This window comes from Narcine bancroftii, chromosome 8, assembly GCF_036971445.1.
Source record: "Narcine bancroftii isolate sNarBan1 chromosome 8, sNarBan1.hap1, whole genome shotgun sequence".
Lineage (NCBI taxonomy): Eukaryota > Metazoa > Chordata > Chondrichthyes > Torpediniformes > Narcinidae > Narcine > Narcine bancroftii.
In genome coordinates this window covers 100,162,798-100,179,770 of record NC_091476.1, presented here as the reverse complement: position 1 = coordinate 100,179,770, position 16,973 = coordinate 100,162,798, and the positions used below count along the sequence as shown (strand labels likewise).

Sequence of the window (16,973 nt, the reverse complement as noted above, 5' to 3'; positions counted from 1 at the left end):
GACATAAGATTTTCAGGGCTGCCTGGTTAATAGATGAATGGGAAGAACATGCTGGAACTCTGAGAGGCAGAATGGAGCAACTTCTAAGAAACCTGAAATATGCCTGATCTGGATATTTCCAGCACTCTCTTATTTCAGGTTTCATGACAGATGCTGTACTCTGCCTCTCAGAGTTCCAGCATGTTCTTCTCCTCTCTTTAACCTTCCCATTCATCTATTAACCAGGCAGCCCTGAAAATATTGTGTCACTTGGATAACCTTGGTCTCCTTATCACAAACATTCCCTTATTTCTTTCCATCCCTCCCCTTCTCTGCACCCAAAGATAACAATTTCTTATTTCAGACACTAACTCTGTTCTCCCCTCCACCTCACAATGTAACTGGTGAGTTTATCTGTACCACAGGGTAAGATCTGAGACCATCTTTTCTAAATTTATTTCTGTGGCCACATCCTGGAACACAATGTCCAAGGCTGCTTTGAGAAATGGAATCAGGGCTCCAAATGATTACATACGGCTGCTCTTCATCGACTACAGCTCGGCCTTCAATACCATTACTCCCTCAGGCCTCCTTACCCCCCTCTGCAACTGGATCCTTAACTTTCTCATTGGAAGACCACAGTTAGTACAAATTAGAAATAACTTCTCCAACAAGGATGCGTGCTCAGCCCACAGTTCTGCTCATTATACATCCATGACTTCAATTAATCACATTTCAGAAGATTACAGCCAAAAAGGTGCTTTCAATGCAAGTGACACTCAAGTACAAAGGAGAGCCCACACTCATCAAAAGTGCTGAAGTGGAGACAATAGAAAGCTTCAAGTTCATGGGTGTAAACATAACCAATAACCTGACCTGGACCAACCATAATGGTCCAGTAATAGTCAAGAGGGCACACCAATGCTTCAACTTTCTTCGAAGCCAAAGGAAATTTGTGGCCAGGCACAATTCGAATGCCAGGTGTCAACATCTCTGAGGATCTGTCCTGGAGTCTCTACGTTGATGTAATCACAAAGAAGGCTTATCAGCAGCTATACTTTGTGAGGTGTCTGAGGAGATTCAGTATATCACCGAAAACTCTCATAATCTTCTACAGGTGTACCGTGGAGAGCATTCTGGCTGGTTGCATCACTGCCTTATATGGAGGCGCCAACTCTCAGGACAAGAATAAATTCCAGAGGGTTGTTAACTCGACCTGTGATAATCACAGGCATCAGACTTCACTCCATCGAGAACATCTACATGAAGCGGTGTCTTAAAAAAGCAGCCTCTATCCTCAAAGGCCCCCACCATCCAGGCCATGCCCTCTTCACTCTGCTACTATCGGAAAAAAGCTACAGGAGCCTAAAGATGAGCACTCGATGGCACAAGGACAGCTTCTTCCCTGGTGCCATCAGATTCCTGAATAATCAAGTAACCCGACACTGCCTTTTCGTGCAATATTAATTTAATTTTTTATAGTAATGTCATAAGAAGCTTATATAAATGTTTGCACTATAATGTTGCCACAAAACACCAAATGTCATAATTAGTTCAAGGCAAAAAATTTTGATTCTGTTTCACATCATTGTCTTGCTTCAGGAGGTCGTATTCAAAACTGTTCTTTCCCTTAGTAAATTATCAATGGCAATATATGTGAGAGATGACCTGCATTGATCTTAAGCTTTCCATTTCACATTATCGAGAGAATCTCGGAAATTTTTTTCTTCAATGTTCATATTCAAACTTACTGTCCAAAAATCTCAGCACAGTGAGATGGGTTCTTCCACCAACAGTCTGGCAAATGAACTCTTAACATCCAAAGTAGCAGAGTAGAGCACTGTTACTAAGTACAGAATTGCAATGAGAAAGATCAATTAGTTGTTGGCAAAGGCAGCATGAGAGAACAATTGAGTTCATTCAGTAGCCTAATGGCTGCATGGAAGAAATGGTCTCTAAGCCTGTTGTATGATTTCACCCTCCTGAGTCTTTTCCCAGATTGAAGGAGGGAGAAGGGAGTGTATCCAAATGGTGAGGATGCTTCAGCATGTCAGTTTCCTTAGCTAGACAGGAGGAGGTGTAGATGAAATTGGTGGATGGGAGGGAGTTTTGCAAGATGTTCTGAGATACATTCAACAATTTCTGCAGCTTTTTTCAGTCTTGGGCAAAGTAACTCCATTACCATGCTGACGTGCATCCAATACGTTTTTGATGAAAATTGTTATGTGGCATTGGCGACATTCCAAATTTCCTTTGGCTTTGAAGAAAGTTGAAGCATTGGTGTGCCCTCTTGACCATTACGGTTGGTCCAGGTCAGGTGATTGGTAATGTTTACTCCCATGAACTTGAAGCTTTCTATTGTCTCTACTTCATCACTTTTGATGAGTGTGGGTTCTCCCTTATACTTGAGTGTCACTTGCATTGAAAGCACCTTGTTGGCTGTAATCTTCTGAAATGTGATTGATTGAAGTCAATGGAGCTGAAGTTCAAAAACTCAGATGGCCATTGTTTATGTACCCGTCAAAACTGAGGGTTGTCATTGTTGAAGAATTGGGCATTGCCTCATATTTGGCATTCAGTACACAATAAAATGCTACTGTAGCAATGTTAAAATAGTGTTGACAAAGCTCATAATCAGAAATAAAGTTCATTTTCATAAATAAAAGTCAATAAAAAGATTCATAAAACAAAGCTCATTTTCATTAATAAAAGTCAATAATAAAGATCCATAATTAAGTTCGACATCCCTTTTTATTTGTTTCAGTCAGTTTGTTTTTCAGGATGGTAATAAAACAATGTGTGGAATTTCTCCTTGGTGGGGGGGGGAAGAGTTGCTGAATGGGTACTTCCTGAGTCTTTGTTTAATGGGAGATGAGATTACTGTCATAAAATAACAATGAACTCAGGATTGATTCTGTCATTTGTTTTCTCATTCGGCCAGGGTCAGCAACAATTCCAATCTAATCTCCTGCAATATGATGTCATTTTTTATTGTTTATCACTGTTTAAAATATAATTTACTATTCGTAGTCTTAGTGGAACATTGTATTGCACCTGAGCAAATTTTGACCTCTCTCGGGAAGTATTCGATACTATCAGTGGTGCAAAGGTAATCTGTTCCATTTTCCAGATCTGCTCATTCTCCTGGGCAGAGGGAAAACACATTCAAACAATCCTTCCCTGCCTGATGATGATTATGTCTGTTAATTTTGATTGACAATAAAATCTAGGTTTCCTGACAATACACAAAAGTGCTAGTGAAACTCAATGGATCACACAGCATCTATAGGAAGCAAAGAAATATCACCAACATTTCGGCCCTCAGCCCTTTGTCAAGGTATGAGCAAAAAGCAGGCAGGCACCTGAATAAAAAGAGACAAGAAGGCAGAGAGAGAGGAGCACGACCAACAGGCAAGAGGGGAGTAGTTCTCTGAATGGGGATAGAATGGAGTGGGAAGCTGGAGGAAATAGGGATAGGGAGCCCTTTGCTCTATCCGCTGCAAAGGTGGGGTATACCCAGTGCCCAACTATTTCAATTCTGCACTCCATTCCCACACTAGCCACTTTCAGGTGGCCAGAATACTCCAACATAAAGCCACCTAAAATACCCGAATGTTGGGAGGCCACCTGAGAGCGGAGAACCCCAATCCGGGGAGTACTTATTCAACCCTCCTTGGGTAGGTGTCTTCTCCGCTTCCGAGCATTCCCCCTAGGTGCCTGAAAGGGGCGAGACTACGGCCACAGTCAACAGAAGCCAGTGTTTGCTCCGCGGCGCCCCTCCCCACTGCAGTCCTTTCAGGTGCCAGAACAACGCCTTCAGTGCTGCCACCTGAACGTCGCTTCGCACACACCCACAGCCGGCTCCAGAACTGCATTCTCCCAGCTATTCCACCTGAAACGGCTACTGATGTGACTGTCCACGGTTTCATGCACTGCTAAACAGATGCTACCTGCAAATTGGATGAACAACACCTAATATTTTGTTTGGACATTCTCCAACCAGATGACATTAACAATGATTTCTCCAGTTTCCATTGAGCTGTACCCCGCCTCTCTCTCTCTCTCTCTCTCTCTCTCTCTCTCTCTCTCTCTCTCTTTCCCTCTCTCTCCTTTTCTCAAGCTCCTCATCCCCTTCCCTCTCCATTCAGTAAGCTATCCCCTCTCCCATCAATTCTCAGCTTTTTTCTCTTCTGTCCTCGCAATCATATCCATCTATTTCATGTTGGCCTGTGCTCCTCCTCTTCCCTTTTCCTCCTTTCCTCTCATCACCTTTTTATTTAGATGCCTGCTTTTTACTTATACCTTGATGAAGGACTAAGGGTCCTGGAGATGCTGCATGACCTGCTGTGTTTCTCCAGCAATTTTGTGTATTGCATCACAATTACAGTGTCTGCAGATTTTCCTGTTTACCTCCAGTATTTGAGTTCTTCTTCTTTGGCTTGGCTTCGCGGACGAAGATTTATGGAGGGGGTAAAAAGTCCACGTCAGCTGCAGGCTCGTTTGTGGCTGACCAGTCCGATGCGGGACAGGCAGACACGATTGCAGCGGTTGCAAGGGAAAATTGGTTGGTTGGGGTTGGGTGTTGGGTTTTTCCTCCTTTGCCTTTTGTCAGTGAGGTGGGCTCTGCGGTCTTCTTCAAAGGAGGCTGCTGCCCGCCAAACTGTGAGGCGCCAAGATGCACGGTTTGAGGCGTTATCAGCCCACTGGCGGTGGTCAATGTGGCAGGCACCAAGAGATTTCTTTAGGCAGTCCTTGTACCTTTTCTTTGGTGCACCTCTGTCACGGTGGCCAGTATTTGAGTTAGCTCTTAGTAAATGACTATTGTGCCCTTGTGGGCATTCAGAGATGTTCAAGATTTTAATCAACAGAGGAAGAGATAATATGAGGACAGCAAATATTTTAAAATTGTTTTCTTCTGAGTATGTATTTTAAATTAAACGATTTTGTTGTTTACTTTCATAATGAGCTGCATGTGAATTTGTGATTATGGAAATCAAAATAAGCAATCTGAGCCATTTTTTTAGGAGTGGTTATTCGACTGCTCTCATTCTCGTTGTAATTGCTTCCTGTATATTACGTTGTGTTTGCCAGATTATCAAGAGCATGTCTGCCTTTCATTAGTCCTGTATATTAACATATAGTATTAACTTAAAAATAGTTGTAACCATGATTTATTGGTCAGTTAAGGGTAAGACTCTATTAAGATGTATTAGTTTTCTTTTCTGTTCCATGTAATGATTGGTGAGTGGTGTGACTTCCAAAAGATGGATTGTATTGTGAAGGGTCGTGGCTGTCACGTGACTGCACTGCCCACTACCTGGTCGGAAGACACCACCTGCCAATCAAGGTTTGGCCCCGCCCCAGCCATTAGTACACACCTTGCTGTTGGTTTATTTAAACTCCTTTGTACTTGGCCTTGGGTCATTGGACTTTGTAATCGAAGTAATCTTTGTTGTGTTGAGAAAAGTATCAGAGAGACAAGTCTGGACACAAGGGTTTACATTCACACGTAGCTTTTAATAACACACAAGAATTTATAAAAGATCGTGGGAAAATGTTAACAGGAATAAACCGCACATACACACACAATTTATAAAAGAATGTGGAAAAATGTTAAACAGTACACAAACACACCTTCTCAGACCCCTGATCATTGGGAGGTGGTTCTGGTACAAACAATACCTGCAGGGATATATACACACATTCCTGGACCCCTGATCATTGGGACTGGTGTCTCTACTGCAAGTATTGATCTATAGAAATTTGATCTATAGCAATGCTACAGCTCAGCTTCAGTTCAATGCACACCTTCCACACTGCGACCCTTCCAAGCGATGTCCACAGTAGCAACCTGGCAGGGAGCAATGTCCGGCGCTATCACCACGAGGCAGAGAGAGTGAAATGTGCTCTGTGCTAGTGCTAAATGGAGTGATAATTTGTGTGTCTAGCCAGTAGTGTCACTGAGTGATTTGAATTAGCCAATGGCAAGATGTGCACTAATTAGTGCCCAGAGCCCATCCTTGACTGAAAGATGATGTGACTTCCAAATAAGTTCCAGACGGGGAAGAACACGTGAACACCCACAAAACGCATATCCCAGACAGGCAGGGAGGCCACATTTCTTCCACATAACAACTTTGCTGGCACCAAGCCATTGTAACCCTGTAAATTACCTGGGAAGAACACACCCCCCCCCCTTCCCCACCCGCAGGCCTATAAAGGATGGCTCTATGCTATTAGGGACACTAACTAAAATGTTCTCAACCCTTTATCAGTGGTGCACACCTCACTAACGATTTCTTCAGCGCTGTTCCACAGTGCTTGGCCTGGAGTGAAGCAGGGTGGACCCTTGAAGATGGCAAAGAGAGAGAGCCAAGCACAAGTTGCCCCTTTATAGAGCTGGGAGGCTCAGTGCAGGTAACTTACGGGGACCCAATGCCTTGATGCCACTAAAGACTAATCAATTATGAAAGCCACTGGCCCAAGGCCAAGTACATGAAGGCTGGAGGGTCCAGTCCAGGTAATTTACAGGGTAACAATGGCTCCGTGCAAGCAAGGTTAAGTCAATTACAAAAAGCCAATGGTCCAAAGCCAAGTAGAAAAGTTCTTAAAGAGACCAGTGGTCCGGTGTGCACTAATGGGTAGGACGGGCCCAAAACTTGATTGGTTGGTGGAGTGTCTTCCAACTAGGCAGTGTTCCAACTAGACCTGTCATGTGACAGCCATGACCCTCCAGAGTATAATCCACCCCTTCACTCACACACACACACACACACACACACACACACACACACACACACACACACACACACACACACACACACACACACTTACTTTTTAAATAAGCCTATATTGTGTACAGAACATATAACTTGTTCAAATTTTTAATTTAGAAAACAAAAAGAATAGAGGCACCACCATAGGTGCTGTAAACCCAGGGAAAGCAGGGAGTGGAGAGTCAGTGCTGCGCTGCTGGGATCAATTGTCTAGTCCGACTCCTGTCGGCTCTGTACAGGCTTCAAATGGCCCGTCAAAGGAGCTGACGGTGGTTTATTTTAAAAACCTACGACCAAGGGGTCTAGGCCAAAGATGGCAGGGCCTATGTACCACAGTGGACATGAGGGTTTGCAGACTCCGTGAAAGTAGATGGTTGGCACAGGGCACCAGAAAATGGGTAAACCGTCCCCAGTTTTGGAAGGAGAAGCAGAGGAGATGACCCATGGGACAATGACTATGATGGCAGATCACTGAGGGGCTCTGAGGCTAAGGAACACACAGGCAGCGGTTGCTGGTGACTCGAGGTGAGGAATCCTCGTAGGCTGCAGGTTGCTGGTGACTGCAGTCACATCTCACACCAGGCTGCAAACTTCTGGAGATTGGTTCAAGACTGGCTGAAAGAGGTACCAATTATCAGAGACAGGACGTGAGAGGGTGCCAAGAGTGCTGCAAGCTGCCTGATCGTGTCAGAGGTTTGCATCTGGAGCTTGGGTTGCTGGTGGCTATGGAAGCACTGGAGGCAAATCCATGGACACTCATTAACTCTGAAGGGAACTCTCTTTTGCTTCTCTTTCTCTGATTCACTGGTCAATTTCTGCTGATAGTGAATCTTTGACAGCTTTTCAGTGGAGTAAAGGAAATTTTGTGTACTATCACATTTTCTATTTTTTTGCATGACAGTAAAATATTCTTGAATCTTGAATTATTCACATCTTAGCACCTTTTCCACCATCATTGATTCATGTTCAGACTGTGATCTCAATTGTCTTTGCAACTTGCCACCAGAAGAATTTAAATGTAGTACATTTATGGATGAATATGTTTAGGGATGGATATTTTAAAGGGGCAGTTTATTTTAAGGAGTTAACGCACAACATTTACTCAAACATTATCTATAAAAAAAGGCAGAATATAATTTCACTATTGACTCATTGTTTTGTAATTTTTAAAGAATAATTATGAAATAAATTAACTTATAGAACAGATTCAGTATAAAAACAGAATTAATCTCTCTCAGCACTTTCCACTTGTTTGAATTTTATATATTTAATTATGAACAATACTTTTTCTCATTTGTAGACAGTAAATTGAATGAAATAACACAGAAAGGGAGGGAACAAGATCACAAGAAGTACAACAGCTATTTTTGAATCTTTGAACTTTTTGGTAAAAATATTTATCTTGTTGTTTTGTAATTAGAGATTCAGTGGACTTAAATCATGCTTCATTAAAAATTATGCTTACTTTACCACTGTGCAGAACAAATTGCACGTGATGATATCCAGCCATACAGTGATACCATTCTCTGATAGTTGAATGAAAAATGTATACATCATTCATGGTAGTTTGGTTTTGACAAATGGGGTCCAATCTGGACTCCTATCAAAAATTAACTTTGTCTTCCCAACTTGCTGCCTTCAGATTCTTAATAACACACCTTCGTAGATTTCGAGGTTCATTAAATCCCAGAACTCCTTACTTTTAGTATAGAATCTCTTCATGAGCAAATATATCCTCAACTTGTTGACTGAGTGCTGCTCAGCAGGATATCCAAAGTTAGCAGAAAATACATTGAGAAATTCAGGGAGTTCCTGATTTGATGATATCTCTAACCCATTATGGATAGCCTACTTAACTGATTCCTGTATAAAAATTCTGTGGAAAGCAAATTGGAATTATTTTGCAGGATTTAAAATTTGAATAATCCAGTCAAGTTTATTGAAATCTGATTGGACAGTCCAACTTGACGAAACAGCATTCTCCATTCCTTGATGCAACACCTGCAGATACACAACCAGACATAACACACATCCAGACAAGCAGTACACATGCAGGACGAACATTCATATCTACAAATAAATAAATAAATTGTGTTTCATGAATATGAGAGTCTTGGATGGTTAATGTGCTCAGTTCCTTTGGCCGTTCAGCATTCTCACTGCCCATGGGAAGAAGCTGTCCCTCAGCCTGGTGGTGCTGGCTCTGATCCTCCTGTATCTCTTTCCTGCACTGTCTGTAAGGAGTTTGTAGTTTTCCCCATTTCTGCATGAGTTTCCTCTGGGTCTCCAGTTTCTTCCCACCCTCCAAAAGCATATGGGGTTTGTAGGTTAATTAGTACATTTTGGCATCACAGGCTTGTTGGCCAGAAGGACCTGAAACTGTTTTGTATCTCTAAATTATTTTTTTTAAATTAAATTAAACAGCAATGAATTATCTTCATTACTCGATTATGTAAGTAAGACATCTTGCCTTTGATGCTGTTCTTTAAAGGAAAGTTGAGTGTAATATACTTTGCTGCAAGATCTATTCTTTATATTCACACTAACAAAACTAGATTTCAGTTAGCAAGTGGAAATCAGAGAAATACAAAAGTTGCAGATGGTTGAATCTTGAGCAAACAAATAATTACAGGATGAAGTCTGCAGGTCAGACAGTATCCATGACTAAAAATGGTCAGTCAACATTTTGGGTCAGGACCCATCTTCAAGATAAAGATATAAGGTGGAATACATATACAAAGTGGGGGGGGGAGTGAAGGGGGTAATACAGAAGGTGTGAGAGATGGAGAGACCATTGGGAAAGGGGGCAGAAAAGTTAGGTGCGGGGTGGGGGGGGGTGAAGCTAACCTTATGAGTAGATAGAGATGGAAACGGATAGGGGTGGACATTAACCAAAATTGAAAATATTCTATGTTCATGCTGTTGCATTTAAGAGTGTTCAGAAGAAATATGATGTGCTCTTCCTAAAATTTACATTCAATTGACAATCCATATTGACTGTTCGTTGTTATAATTTTCATTTCCAGATGCTCTCTTCTCTCACTTAACAGGGATTCCATTAATTTTCCCACCATTGCTATTAAGTTGACTGGTCCATAGCTCTCTGGGCACGTTCATTTCCCTTCTAAAATTTTAGTGTTTTTTTTGCTATTCACTAATCCTCTTGTATTACACCTTTTTCCAACAAATATGCATGGTGATGTTTTGTAATATCTTTCCCAGCTTATTTGTGCAGGTGGTATCTTACTGTTTTGTCCTGTATTTGATTAATTTATTGAAATATGCATTGTATCTGTTTTAAGTGCATTACTCTCATTGCTCACCTCATCATCCAAAGTCATATCAATCTGTTTTATTTCTTGGAAAATACGGAAGCATAATAATTATCTGCCATCAAGCTTTTGTTCCCTATCGTATTGTCTTGATGATCCCATTCCCATCCAAGCATAATTTTTCTTAATGTGTTGGCAAAATATTTTTGTTTCATGTTCCTTGATATTTTGATTGTATAGTGTCTCTGTATTCCTGGTCTTCTTTCTTCTGCCTTGCCTTTTGATCTATGAATCATTTTTTCCCATCCTGCTATGTTCCTTTCCCATTTTGTTTCAGTATGGCAACCTAAGGTTGCTTAGTTTTCTCTCTAAGGCAGTGGGGCTAAATTCTTGTTCTCACTCTTGCCTTTTTTCTCATTGTTGCAGATCAATGTGGGTTCAATTTCTTGTACCATTTTGCCAAATAAACTAGTACAGTCTAATCTTTTGTAATGTTTTTAAAAATGTCAGTATCAAAGGCATAGCTCGAGGGGAGCAGGGAGAGCGACCGTTCTCCCTGAGAAAATTTTTCAATAGTGGCGCCTTTTCAGCCTGGCAGTGCGGCACTGGTACAACGGGACGGGGGGGGGGGGGGGGGGGAGAAGGAGATGACAGCAGAACTTGGTTGGGCAAGGGGGAGAGATGGCAGTGCAACTCAGGTGGAGGAGGGAGAGACAGCAGTGCCACTCAGACAGGTGAGGGGGAGAGACGACAGTACAACTCGGGTGGGGGAGGGGGAAAGGAGAGACAGTAGCGCAGCTCCTGCAGGCGAACAAGAGAGATGGCAGCGCAACTCTGGCGGGCGAGAGGGAAGAGACAGCAGCGTGACTTGAGCAGGCGAGGGGGGATAGAGAGAGATGGCAGTACGACTTTGGCAAGCAGTGGGGGAAGAGACAGCACCGTGACTCAGGTGGGCTTAAAGGGATGGAAATCAAAATGATTTTGAAATCAGGATGATTCCAAACAATGGCAGGTGTCTTGTCCTGATGATTCTGGATAGATAAAAGGTTAGGCCCCTGTATATCTCACTCCCAGCAAATATTGTTGGAGATTTGAACTTTGTGGTTTAGCAAATGCATTTTCACAGTATCCCAACCAGTTAATTACAGAAAATTTATGTGCATTGTTATGTCAAAATCCTGCCTTTGCCATGCCACCTCTTTGAGCTAATATATTTTCATATACTTGAGCCTGAATGTTGCCATAACAACCTTGGGGATAAAGATATATAATTAAAGTAACTTGGATATTTTAAAAGTAAGGCCTAATTGTTCATGTCTCAGAAATGTTTAAAATTAAATGCTCTGTGTTTATTTCTATGTAAGATTGATCATTTTATCCCAGCATTTTTTTTGTAGATGTGGGAAATCATTTACTCCATCAGCAGCTGTGTATTTTTTCCACTTCCAGATTCAAAATGGAAAAAGGGCACATTAATATTGAAAGAGGGCAGACAGCACTCTGTATTGTTAATGCTAAGCTCTTAGCATCGAAATGCACCAATGTGCAATTATTATCACTAAATTCCATAATCACAGCAGAAGTGATACTGAAAAACCATTTGTCTCCTTCAGCCAGAATGTAGATTTGAATGTACATAAATAGAAGCTGGGTCAGCATCACCTGCTTTCTTTAAACTGATAACATCTTGTGAAAAAGTGTCCGCAATCCAGGTGGGAAAAGAGCATCTTTAGAATGTAACTACTCGCCCACCACAACCTAGTGAGCTTAGAAATCACAAGTTTAATGGAGATATGTTGCAGATATATTCAGAAGCAATATTGATCTTAATGGCTGAGTGTACTACATAACAATGTACAATTATTAATGTATGAATATAATGCTAAAGGTGCTAAAAGACTGCATGGTTTTCCTTTGTACACCATGTTATTGTGAATAACTTTTATTTTTAGAAAAATGCTGTATATTTTTTAATTGATGAGATTCATCTTAATGGATGGAGTAATAGTATCCATGTATTGGGCATATATTTGCAGGGTTAAAAGCATCTGATTTAAGTTTTGTTGCTAAATAATTGGCTTATCAGATTTAGATAGAGTGCCTGTTTAATAAACTCTTAATTGTACTCTTCACCGACTTGAAAAGAGAGTGAGAAAGGACTGGATGCAAATCTGTTACTTAACCAAGTTGGGTTAAAATTGCTCTGTATGACTATTTGCTTGGTGCAGTTTCTAATTTTGTAATGTCTTGCCATTGAATGTTCTGTTGTCCACTTTTGATATTTACAGGTTTTTTTTTTGGTTTGTTCTCTTACAGAAAAGCCAGAGCTGGTACAATGTAAGTCTTGTTTAATATCTGTTTTCTTTGTGTGAAATCATCCATCAGACACAAATGATTCCATTTGACCGCTCTAAGTGATTTTACTCGCAACTAAATTTTTCATCATCACACATGATCACAAATTAGCAAGTACTAGGATAAATTTAACTGCACATATGAATAATATAGATACAATATATTGTCATGACAAGTCATTCAAAATCAATTGCAACGTTTTTTCCAGAAATGATAAGTTCTAGACTTTTCAATCAATTTGGCAAAGAACTCTTAACTATATATTGATTCTGGCAGATTCCTGTTAACACTCTTGCCTTGTAATGGCAACTTTTTATGACTAAGAAATCAAAAGCTGTAGTTTTTTTTAAATGAGGGATTGAGAGGTTTGTCTTATGTTCTGGCAGGACCAGGGACAACAGGATATTATTGATCCTAGCTTGGGAAGCAGGGACAAAAGATCAAAAGGAGTCAGTAATTATAACTGCTTCAACTGATTTGTTGATGCAGCAGGGATCACTCTCAATCCAGTTCTGATATCTCATTTTTACACCATCTCAAGTTACACTGACAATAATGAAATATTGCAAAAATTGAACAGCCATTATAACATCTCTGTGGCTCACGTCTCAGGGCAGGGATTGTTTTGATAATTTAATTTTTTTCTGAACACAATTGGGCTCCGGTGAAAGTTTTAGTTTTTTGGAGCAAAAATTATCATGTCACTTCCAATTGCGGCTCTTTGTTTTGGTTTTCTGAATAATCCCGAGGTTGAAGTAGCAGTTAATACAAATATTTACTACAATCTACAGCTTTTTTTCAACAAAGACTATTTTCACAATGATTTCACAAAATGATTTATAATCAGGAATGCTAATGAGGCATGCTGAAGTGATGATGTCATAATGCATCTCTTGCTAACTATGCAATTATTTTTGCATGTGTTAATAGAATGGTGTTGCTAATGTCTTGAACAATGCAACCTTAATCACATTAACCAATATTTATGCTCTCTCTCTCTCTCTCATCTGCATTATAATGTTACTTAATTTCAATGGCATAAAACTGGATTTAGTTGCATCTCCCTTCCTGTGCATGTGATGTAAATAGTGCTAATGTTAAATTACACTGAGGTACAGGTATGCCCCGCTTTACGTTAGGTCAAAATGGCGTAAAGCAAAGAAACATTCAAATTTGTAAAAGTGAAACCCCTTTCAAATTTATTTTGGATATTGAACACAGGTTTCTTCGTAAATGCTAATTTGCGTATAGCGAGTATTTGTAAAGTGGGGTATACCTGTATTTACTTCCCAATATGAAAATTAATCTTAAATATTTTTGATTTGATAGTATTGCAAAAGGGAAATTTAAGGTTGGAGAGAATATTTAGGTTGTGTGACCAATTTCTTAGAAATGGCAATCCATGTGACACAATATTCAGAAACAAATTTTCTACGTCTAACTTCACCTGCTTCATATTTTTGAGGTCCTTGTACTATAATTTGATCTCTGAAGCAATTCAACCGGCAGTTAATGAGCACACAATATCATACCCATTCAATTGTTAATGTATAAATATGCAAATACTAAGAAAATCCTTTTATTTTAAAAAGTATAGCTTTTTTTGTAACTTTAGAGTAATCGAGGTGGATGAATATGTTTCTTGGACTCCTTATCTTTGATCAAGTTAAACAGAAGCAATGGAGTAAAAGCTGATTTTATTAAATCTGGAGATGTTTTATGCCAAGCCATGATGTGCTTCATTTTCATTTGGATTCGAAAGGCAAAGTATAATCAAAATAACTTGTTAAAATCTTTAGAACTGATTAGCATTTGAGACTAATTTAATTGGCAGTATTATCTGTTTTGCATTTTGTCCAGCTACTCCTTCCTCCTGCTTTCTTTGTGGCTTCAAATTAGAGAGGATGCTTATAAGAATTAGAAGATTTAACAAATCTTTATCATTTATTTACAAGCTCATCACATAATAATTACATAAATTTCATAAGAAACCTCTCTTCTGTCATGTATGCATGACATATTGTTGATAGAATACTGTTTGGTTTCTGGCATTTCCATTTTCCCAAATGAAGGTTTGCTAAAAAAAAAATCATCATGGCATTATTATTCTCTTAATTTCAATAGTGCAGACCACCAGTTGCTGGAGGATCAGAAGGCAAAGACCCAGGAGATGTATAAACCATTTCCATAATCTGCAAAGCAGAGCTTGAGATAGATAGAAACATATTCAATAATAACACTAAAATGCCTCAGAAAAATTCTTGGCAGGGAAGAGGAGAAAAGGGACAAGAGAAAAACTGATTACTGTATATAGGCGTGTAATAATCACTATCATGTAAAAGTCAGCCCCCTATTTTAGGCCCCAAAATTTGGTATTTTACCTATATAGCCTGTAAAGGTTTTTGGTCCCGGCTGCCTACCGGAGTGCCCGACACCTCGACTGCGGACTCTCGCCTAGGCACATTTTGTGTGGACTGCAAAATATTTTATAACCTCTATTATGGTACGTAATCTGCAGAATACTATTGAAAAGTATTAAACTCAATTAATTTTAATCATTCCGTCATCTCCTGATTGTAATTAAATCCCTTTTAGCAAGGTTTTCATATAGTTTTGTTTCAGCTAAGTTTTCAGCAGTGGCCTCCATTTTGTTAATGTCAATCTGTTCAGTCTTTCATGGGAGTTTACAGCTGTGCTTTTTCTCTAGAGTATGCAATTTATATAGCTCTGCATCAACAAATTTCTGTAGTTGTAGAAAATCAGATATAAAAGCAGAAAGTGCTGTAAATACTCAAGATCAGGCAGCATCAATGGATAGACAAAACAGAGTTGAGATGTGTGTCGTTTACGTTTGATCAGAACTCTGATGCTATCTGACCTGCAAGGATTTCCAGTATGATTTTTTTAATCCTGTATACTTCTGTGTTCATTGTTACTGGAATATCAGGCTGAATCAGTGGTTACACAGAGACAAAACATATCCTTGGGGCCAAGGAAAGCACTTTGTTGCATTATGTTTCCTCTGTGGGCATTGTTAAGGGCTGTGTTGATGGTGGAAACAGATAGGCTTAGAGAAAGGATTGATGCTTAATATGCCACCACTTCATTAGGGAATTGTGGGTTGCAAGGAAATTACATTGGTAAACAAACTGAAAATAAGTCTCTGCTGCCCATGTTTGGTTGAATAAGCAATCCAATTCCTTGCTGGTTTGACATTCACTGTTATCTTACAAATGAATAGCAGGTTGCTCAAATTGCTGCTTCTTTTTTGTTTCCCTTTCCCTCTTCCAACTCCCCAGCATATCCCAAACTGGGCCAGTGTCCCTGTTCTTTCCCAGTACACCAAAAGACTTCTTAACTCCAAACCTCCTTCATCTAAAACAATTGATCCATTATCATTATTTAGACCAGAAGAAATAGGAGCACAAATATGCTATTTAGCCCATCGAGTCTGCCCTGCCATTTAATCATAAGCTGATCCATTTTTTCATTTGGCCCCTCTGCCTATCTTCCTCATAACCCTTGATGTCTTGGCTAATCAAGAACCTATCAATCTCTATCTTAAAATTCACCCAACGACTTGGCTTCACAACTGTCTGTGGCCACAAAATCCACAGATTTAGCACCCTCTGGCTAAAGAAATTCAATTCTGAAGTTCTGCCCTCTTGTCCAGACTCTCCCTCCATGGGAAACAATCTTTCTACATCTACTTTATCCATGTCTTTTATCCGTACTTTTGGACCCATGGGGAGTGGAGACACAGTGCTCCTCCACAGAATTATGCCAACGAGTCCAATTACTGTCAGTTCCGTACAGGCTTTAAATGGCCTGTTAAAGGAGCCAATAGTAATATATTTTAAAATTCTGCAACCTCGGGGACTGAGCCCAAGATGGTACAACCTGTGTTCACCAGCAGCCTCGAGGAGATGCAGACCCCAGAAAGCAGAGGGCTGATGGTGGGCACCAAAAATGGGGAGACCACTCCTGTTTGAGAAAGAGAAGCAGAGTAGACAGCCCTATGGGACGGTGACCATGTTGGCGGACCAGTGAGGGGTTTGCGGCTGAAGAACACACAGGTAGCAGCTAGGTTGTTGGTGACATGAGGAAAGGAACCCATGAGGTTGTGGGCTGCTGGCGACTGCAAAGGAATCACACCAGGCTGCAGACTGCTGGAGATTGTCTTGAGACTGGCTGAAGGGGTACCAGGTATCGGAATTGGGATGTAAGAGGGTTCTGAGGACACTGAAGGCTTCCTGATTGAGTCAGACATTTGGATCTGCTGCGTAATCTGTGGGAGCACTGGAGGAAAATCCATGAACACCCAGTGACTTGAGGAGGACTTTCTTTTGCTTCTCTTTCTCTGGCTGTTAGGGGTGCTGAGCAATTTCTGCTGATGAATTTCATGTAATATTGTTTTATTACATGATAATAAAGGAATCTTGAACATTTAACGTTTCAATGAGATACCCTCATTCTCCTAAATTCCAACAAGTACAGCCCAAGAGATCTCAAATGCTTCTCATATGATCACCTTTTCATTCCCAGAATCATCCTTGTGAGCCTCCTCTGAACACTCTTCATTAATGTGGAA

The 16,973-nt window shown here is 40.3% G+C and overlaps 1 protein-coding gene across 15 annotated transcripts in view; it reads left to right on the top strand.

Annotated features, from left to right (window-relative positions):
* Nucleotides 1-16,973, top strand: part of gramd1ba (GRAM domain containing 1Ba) — a 575,647-nt gene that overhangs the window by 443,867 nt on the left and 114,807 nt on the right. For 14 of the 15 annotated variants that reach the window (XM_069894571.1, XM_069894564.1, XM_069894574.1 and 11 more), the window contains one exon: nucleotides 12,344-12,364. The exons of the other annotated variant lie outside the window; for it this stretch is intronic. In XM_069894571.1, coding sequence (XP_069750672.1) covers nucleotides 12,344-12,364 — 21 coding nt within the window. The remainder of the gene's footprint in view (nucleotides 1-12,343; nucleotides 12,365-16,973) is intronic. 15 annotated transcript variants of the gene reach the window in all.